Source organism: Cryptomeria japonica, chromosome 1 (assembly GCF_030272615.1).
Source record: "Cryptomeria japonica chromosome 1, Sugi_1.0, whole genome shotgun sequence".
Taxonomy (NCBI): Eukaryota; Viridiplantae; Streptophyta; class Pinopsida; order Cupressales; family Cupressaceae; genus Cryptomeria; species Cryptomeria japonica.
In genome coordinates, this window is record NC_081405.1 from 232,226,050 (window position 1) to 232,235,025 (window position 8,976).

The following is an 8,976-nucleotide window of genomic DNA, read 5'->3' on the forward strand; positions in this document are numbered from 1 at the left end:
TAAATTCCAAAAGGTAATGTCAAATTTGTCAATCCAGAATAGTTGGTGCATGTTTGACTGTAAAAATAGTAGTTGAACTCAAAATATATATTTAAATTTAAACTAATTGTCATTCATGGGACATGACTATAAAATCCTAAGCGTCCTCTCATATTTTTAAGAATTGTAGAGGATTTGCCAAAATCTGTGGTGGGTTTTAGTTTTGTTGGGCTGCAACTGTGCGAGGATTGTTGTTTAAATTATCCTCTGCTACTGAATTTCGTATTCTGTTTAGTGGAATTAGAACAAGATGCCAATCGAGATTGAAGAAATAGGTGAAAACACAGTTAGTACCGCAACATATCATGCTGTTAAATTTATAGGAGAAAACACAGTTGGTACTGCAAAATATCATGCTGAAAGATTTGCGGGTGTCTCCGACATCAGTGGAGATGAGCTCGGAATCCTCTTTAAAAATGGCATCCCTTCATCTCCAATGAGCCCAGACACAATACGGAGTAGTGCTTTAGCGAAATCGGAGGACACTTTGTCTGCATTAGAGAGAGTGATTTTGAAATGGGACGTCAAGACTGAAAGCAAAATGCTTTTGAAAAGCGGCCCACAAGAAGTGAGTAATTACATAGACACTATCGAAAATCTCCATCAACTAATGAAACAGTTTTCTGCCCATGGGAGAGTCTCCCCGGATATGAACCGCGCGCAGAGGCTTATGGAGATATCGATGGCCCGTCTGCAGAAGGAATTTCACGAAGTTCTGTCATCTTACAGCGAGGCCCTCGATCCTGACCCGTGGTCGTTTTATTCGAGTACAGAGGACAGTATCAGTAGCAGCAGCCGCTCCAGCTCCAGCTCTTCGTCAACAGACAGAACCTACGAATTCCAAATGGTTCCGTTGGGCGCCATGGGGAATCTACGAAGTATAGCGCAGCTCATGGCGAGGACAGGGTACGCGAGAGAATGCGTTCGAGTCTTCGCTCTCACTAGAAAGTACGTGGTGGAAGGGAGTTTATACAATCTGGGTGTGGAGAAGGTGAGGTTGAATGACATTCGGAAAATGAAGTGGGAATTCCTGGATGAAAAGATCAGGAAATGGATCTGGGCCGCAAAAATCAGCATCCGGGTTCTGTTTGCGAGGGAGAAGAGGCTGTGCGATGCGGTCTTTGAAGGGCTGGTTAACATGAGGGACTATTGCTATATTGAAATTGCACAAGAACCCACAGCTAGGCTTTTCGCCTTCGTAGAAGCCGTGTCAGCCACGAGCCGGGAGCCTGAAAGATTATTCAGGGTGCTCGATCTCTACGAAACTCTCACCGATCTGATGCCGGACGTGGAGGCCACATATTGTCAGGAGCTTTGCACAAGCGTGAACGAACAGGCTGATACGATCCTGGCCCGGCTGGGTGAGGTTGCCAGTGGAATGTTGACAGAATTTGAGAAGGCTATTGAGAAGGAGAAATCTAAGGCCCCCATTGCGGGTGGTACTGTTCATCCTCTCACCAGATACGTCATGAATTATCTGGCTTTTCTCTGCGATTACAGGGAAACTTTGGTAAACATTACTGCAGACGCGCCCGGAGAGCTGCGCTTCGCGCTGCCGGATGATTTCTCCGTGGACGATGATGTCGGCGCCCCCGCACCGCTGTCCATCCGCCTCGGATGGACCGTCTTCCTCCTCGTCTGCAAGCTCGAGACAAAATCAGGTCTGTACAAAGATGGGGCACTGTCGTATATGTTTCTGGTCAACAACATTTACTACATAGTGCAGAAAGTGAAGGGCTCTAAGCTCAAATATATACTGGGGGAGGAGTGGCTGAGAAAACAGTGTGATAAGGTGAGGCAGTACGCGGAGAGTTATGAGAAGGCCGCATGGACGAAAGTTTTATCGTTTCTAACAGATGATGAAATTCCTTCAGGAGGCAATTATGGCGGCGGAGTTCGGTATGGGGAGGAATTGAAGGAGAGATTGAAGGGATTTAATTTGGCGATAGAAGAGGCGAGGAAACGACATAGTGGGTGGGTGGTGGCTGACGTCAGCCTACGGGAGAAACTCAGGAATTCCGTATCGGAGAAGTTGATACCTGCCTACACTTCCTTTCTTGCCAGGTTTAGGAGCAGGTTTGAAAGCGATATGAACATCAAATACACGCCTGAGGAGATGCAAGACCTTCTGCTGGAGATTTTCAAAGGTAACTTGACGTCGATTAACAAAATGAGATCCTGGTGAGTGACTCTGACGCTAGTTCGCAAGCTTTTCATGGAGGGTGCTTCATCTTCTAAAGTTTAGAAGATGGTGATTATATGATATGAATTTAAAATTTCTACCCTATAAATTAGAGCCTCCATTTTTCGAGCTCATTATTTCAGCTGTCGCTTATATGGTGGGGAAAAAAAATTGTGTTCTGTTTCTTTTATCATTGTAAGATATACGAATTTTACAGATTTCAATGTAAGATCCAAAGAAATAATGAAATGGGTTGGATTTGAAACTGGAATAATGATTTACAAAATAAAGAGGGATTAAAATACATAGTGGTTTATATGTTGCAGAGAAGAATGATTGATAAGATTCGATTAGGAGGTTGGTTATATGGTCAAAACATAAGAGCTATAAGGTGTGATTTTAAGAAAAAAAAATATTCAATTTGCAAGTTTCAATTTATATTATATTTAATAAAAATAGAGTAAGAATTCAAATAGATATCAAATGACTTTATTTAAGATTTTATTCTTTATATTCATTTCATGGTAGACAATACCATCTTTTATTTAACAAGGATTGAAAACATTCTGCATAATTGTCTAATAGGATAGTCATAGTTCCAACTTTTTTCTTAATCATAATTTCACAAGAGAAAATATCTAGGTCCTTGTCTAGCACAGAGCTTAATTATTTCTAGCCTGGTGTTGCATAGATCAATTTCATATGTTAATTAGGAATAGATGTGCCCACATTAATTGGAAAACTTATTTTGATATTTGTCTTTCTATAAATATGGGAGAATATAATGAAGTTGAGTTGCTAGACTAATGATCAATCTTTCTTTTTATGATTGAGTGAATGGGCAAATGTAGAATCTTCCCAGAATAATTGATTTTTCCATTTTCAACAAGATGCCTTTTCTTAGGTCTTGCACCAACATTGAATCTTTTCCCATTTTGTTGGTCTATTTAGTATATATAGAACAAAGGCCCCAAGCATCTTGTCCAAAATAAGACCATATGCTCCAATAGATTGAGAGTTTTTGTTGGATGTCCCATAAAAGTTTTGTTTACTATGCTTTAGAGGAGTGCTTGACTACTTTGCTAATGATCATTTTAGTCTATTGGTTCCCCTTTATCAAGGAAGCATGAGATTAAAGGATATACAATAAGACTGTAATATTTTGTCTCTTTCTCCTTGGAATATCCAAGAGGAAATAGACTCCAAAAATTAATATTTTTATCATGTAGATCATTTCAATAAATAAAATTTCAATTGTATAGCTAATTTATTATATTAGTTCTTTGTTGGCTTTGGGTAGTTGTTAGTCAATGGATATCTGTGGTTATCAATAGTTGTGGTGTAACTAAAATTCAAATAGTGTTTTCTTTGTAGTCCAATGGTGAATATTTTTGTTTTTAAACACTTTGGGCATGAAACTGGCTAAGTGGGCATGATTATGAGGTAATTCCATGGTTAAGAATACTCCAACCAAAATACTTCTAAGATGATTGGATTATTGATAAGTCTTGGTTTACCTTATGAAAGTATCGATTATTGATTATGTATTTATTTTTTAATAAATTACATGTAAATTCAACTATAAACCTCTTGTCAAATTTATAAGGCGTCCTATATGTTCCAATCAATGCAAGTGCTAGTAGTATATAATAAAATACAACTCATGAAATGAAATCTAGACAAGGGTGATAGATATCACATGTGATATGACAAGTGTCATGATCTCATGAATTGGGACATAGAAAGTAAATTTCGTAATAAAACTTAACCAATTAGATGTGAAAGCATTCTTAGTTAAAATGGTTATGAAATAGACCTCATTTACACAAACAATATACTACCTAATTTTTTTTCACAAGATACTTTATGGATGGCTACTTTATATCAAGGAAAAAAGTATTGTAAAGTAAGCCAGGAATATGAAAGCATGAAAATAACTTCTACTAATGAAATGATAAACACAAAGGATAACCCATCATATGAATAAAGAGTGTGTAAAATGTACATAGATGCCTTGCATATATAGGCAAGATCGATGTGGTAGGAAGGTAAGATTCAAATTGTGACTAACCCTCCAAAGGTGCAACCCTTGTAACATCACTTGACAAGTGTGTGAGAAAGTAGTGAGTATGCATGCAATAAGCATCTGAAAATATGAGGATACATGTCTCATTGTTAACAAATGAGAAAACAAATGAAATAGCCTAAGTAAGCTTAAGTTAGAGTGTATAGGTCAATCCTAGAAAGATGATTAGTTAATAGGTTGCATAATTATTTTATTTACACTAACTCCCCTGATTAATTGCAACCTAGGAAGTGATGGATGTAAGGTGACGAGATTTAGATACTAGGCCATGTTAGGTACTCATGTAAAAATTTCTCATAAAGTGGAGATAAAGGAGAAAACCTAGTGGAAACAAAAATTCCCTCCAAAAGAGAAATGATGCATGAAATAAAATGTGCAAGTGGGAAAAAGAAGTGATAGAAGGAAGGAGTCATGATGAATCCCCAAGGAATTCTTTTAATACAAGTACAATAATGATCCACCCATAGGAGAGAAATAGAGAAGTTCATGGGACCCCCTAAAAAGTGAGAAGAAATTAACTCCATATGAAGATATGCTTCCTCCCATGAGTGATAAGAAAAACCATACAACCTCCTCTTAAGATGATTCCTATAGTGTGGTAGATGCTTGACACTAGATGTTGAAGATGATCCATGATCATTGAATACAATTTCTCTTTTTAGGAAGAAACAACACCGCAAATGTGTTCAAGATGACCTCTGATTTTGGATAGGAAGATGTAGGAAGTAAAATGATCATCTTTAAATTTTGTTCATGATATAAATAATGATATGATACCCATGATGGATACTCAATGATCTCCAAGAAAATGCTCTGAGGTAAAAATTGTTGATACGATGGATTGAGTACCATAGAATATTTTAGAATAGGTGATATCTAGACTAATGTTAGTTTGATACTACTACAAATGATGGTGACTAAGTCATATTAAACTCATGATTATTTATATAAGCTATCATGATAGAAGTTGATGTTGACGAGGTAAGAGAAATAAATAAAGAAGGAAATGGAGTGACAATAATGTTGATGTGACTATCATCGAATATAAGACCATATCCTAAATGGTGTCATCCTGTTGGTTAACAGATTTGTCCTTCTTAAATACCTTTCAAAAATGACTCCCGAATGCCCAAATTGAAAGACAAAATAAGAACCAACAGTTGAGTCACTTGCAATGGTGAGTGCAAGTGCTCTCTGAATTTTGATATGAAGGTACAGCTCCCTTTGCTGGATAAAAATGTATATTTTTTTAATATGATTTTAACCGAAAAGTAATAAAGGCAACTAACATCTACTCATAGCCATGACACAGATACGAATAATAGATTTATAATGAAATGAATGAAGATAAGTAAAACACAGTTTAATTATCCACACTCAAGAAAACACCCTTTCCAATGGAATCAAAATGCCTTGGACTCTGATCGAGTCTCTCTCATGCCTCAAAGGACAAGGGGGATCAGAAAATCTAGGCAGTGAGAAAACAAACTATTTCTTTCCAAATGCAAATTATTTCTGAAATCAAAGTTTCAAAATTAAATGCATATACATAGTTTTATGTAACAGACAAGGCAATGAAAGGTAATTACAAGAGAAAAAAAGATCACTATAATCAAAAGAAAATATTGACAAATTCACAGATCAACAAAATCTTCTTCATTCCATCAATGCCAAAATGTGAGCTCACAGACTCAATTTTTCTGAAAAATGAAACTATGCAGTCTAGAAAACAATGTTGCCCATTCTTTTTTACAGAAGAAAGAGAAAGAAAAGAAAAAAAGAAGCCCATCTCCTTTCTTTCATTACATATATATAGCCTCTGAGAATTTCAGCTATCAATAACTGATTCTTGAAAATATTATTAATTAAACTTTTCCTTTATCTTCTATCTTCTTCCCGACAACTCTTTTTTTTCTTTTGCTTCAAATATTTTATCCTTCATTCCTTTCTGAAAAATATTTGAAGAGAATTTAAATTAAACACATCTAATTATGTATTGACAGGTGGACATTTCTTTTATATCCCTAGGATAAATTTATTATTTGGATCTCCATTTCAAAATAAATTCTCCACTGTGAGCTTCTCATAATAATATTTTTCTCAAAAATTTGTATAGACCCATACTCAAAGATCAATAACTTTTGAACACAATAATATTTGTCCAATCTCTCCAGTGAGGATTTCAAAAATTGAGTTTTCTAAAATATATCAAAAATTCAATCCAATCCAACGATGCAATTAAACGTTATGCCCCCCGCACTGAGACTGATTTTTTTGTCTCAGAAAATTTGTAGTTACAGATTACATTGAAAATTACAAACATTAGACATGCCAATGTTATCGGATTTTTGAACTTTTTGAAATCTTGAACTCGCACACTTTGAACTTGCATCTAATGAATATCTGAACTCTGAATTTGAACCTCTAAAATCAAACTTTGAACCTTGAACCTGCGCGCTTGAACTAAAGAAGGTTCAAAGTTCAAGTTCAAAGACCAAAAAGTACAATGAACCCAAAATTTGAACTTTGAACCTGCGGGGTTCAATCAGAAAGTTCAAAAACACAAACTGCACCCACATTATGCTTCATTTATCACTTTATTTTCATATTTGGCTGTGCGTTGAACCTTTGAACCTTGAACCTTTTGAACCTAAGAAGGTTCAAGGTTCAAGTTCAATGATAATTGTTCCTTTGGGCTGCCATAGAAAAACTTGCATAACTTTTTACTGATCGCTCTATTTATTATGAAATTTTAACTACTGAATAAATGGTCCTAGTAGAGCATAACCCAGAAATCATTTTCTACATAGGACACATAAGAATTGAGATTTAATTGTTTGGGTATATGGGTAACCCAAAAATAAAACAATTAAAATCTCTCAGCCAACATGGAGTTTGGCCATAAAAACTTTAGCAATAAAACATTAACAATAACTGATTTTTATTTGATTACGAGGCTTTAAGCATGAGCAAAAATATAGGGGTAACATTGGCTCTGATTGGGGACCAAGACTGTAAAGGACTAGGAGAATCCAGAATGTCGCTGGAAGAGAAGAAGAATAGTGCCTAGCCATTGGGCAACAGAGTCAAGAAAAACAGAGCACGAGGAGCTTTTTGCAGACGAGGGAAGAGGCAGCAAGGCAAAACTAAAAGCCAAAACCCACACTAAACCAAGGTTGAAAACTAAGACAAGATACACCTAGATCACACCAAAAATTTATTTACCAATATGTACAGGGGTGGGAAATCCCTTTACCACATGGAAAATCCATGCTGCTCATGCAAAACTGTTAACTGACTGGGAAAAATATGAGCCCTTCCTCAGCAATGGATTGTGACCATGAAATGTAGCTAAGAATAATGACCCTCTGGTGACTGCTTCACTACTAACTTTCAGATTAATGATGTGCAAGAAAACCTATATATATGCTTATCTTAAAAAGCCACCTTTCATCTTAAATTTCTATGTTTTCTTGAACTATCTGCATGGTACTATTCAAGCATTTTTCTATTTTTGATTGCAAATAATAATAGTCAGAAATTTTTGTCAGAATGGCTGCATCATCTTTAAAATTTCTACTATTAAAATCACCACCCTTAAAAGGAATTTTAGCATTTATACCGAGCTTGGAATAAAGAACGACTTCAGCAAGCATAGGATCTACACTAGCTGAAAAAACTTCATATTTCTTTACTGCAATCAAATCTAAAAACTCCCTATCCATAGCCAAAGCATGAAATGCATCAATACCTGAGCTTACTGTAGAAGAGCCTTCTCCTTTAATGGATGACAAAAATTGACATATGATTTCCTCTTCACAGAAAGAAATGTCTTTCAAAACCTCTGAAAAATTCTGGAAACTGCAATGCTTTAACAACTTGACAACTTTCAAAATCCCCTCTAAGTTTGTGGAAGCCATTGAAAAAATCCAAAAAAAGTTCCTTTGGTCGGGAGTGGAAGTTAAAAACAGAATTCCCCTTATTGCTTGGAATAAAATTTGTTCCCCTAAGGCCTCATGTGAGCTGGGCTTAAGGAACATTGGTTCTATGAATAAAGCTTTATTAGCCAAACAAATATGGAGATTCAAAGGGGAGGAAAGAGAATGGAACTCTATCTAGAAAAACAAATATCTTTATATGCAACCTTCTGAGGAAGAATTCTTTGACAACTCTTTCAATGTTGAAGGATCCACCATATGGAATGTTGTGCAATCAGCTAAAAGCTAGGCTGCTGCTGGCAGAACTTGGAACCTTGGAGATGGGAGGAGAATAAGATTTTGGGAAGATAGATGGATCCTAGACAAACCTCTGGAGGAAATCCCAATCCTTAAAGATTGGAAAGACCGACTCAAAAGAAGGTATGGAGAAATGGTAAAAGATTACTGGAGAAATGGGAAATGGATAAAGCTTTATTCATAGAACCAATGTTCCTTAAGCCCAACCCACCTGAGGCCTTAGGGGAACAAATTTTATTCTAGGCAATAAGGGGAATTCTATTTTTAACTTCCACTCCCGACCAAAGGAACTTTTTTTGGATTTTTTCAATGGCTTTCGCAAACTTAGAGGGGATTTTGATCAAGCTAAAAGCATACAAATATGGAGATTCAAAGGCGAGGAAAGAGAATGGAACTTAATCTGGAAAAAAAAATATCTCTATATGCAACCTTCT

At 36.2% G+C, this 8,976-nt stretch overlaps 1 protein-coding gene across 1 annotated transcript; it reads left to right on the plus strand.

Annotated features, from left to right (window-relative positions):
- Nucleotides 1-289: 289 nt before the first annotated feature.
- LOC131035361 (exocyst complex component EXO70A1-like) lies at nt 290-2,224 on the plus strand. The gene has a single exon (XM_057967034.2). It carries the CDS (start codon nt 290-292, stop codon nt 2,222-2,224), a length of 1,935 nt encoding a protein of 644 aa, XP_057823017.2.
- Nucleotides 2,225-8,976: the final 6,752 nt, after the last annotated feature.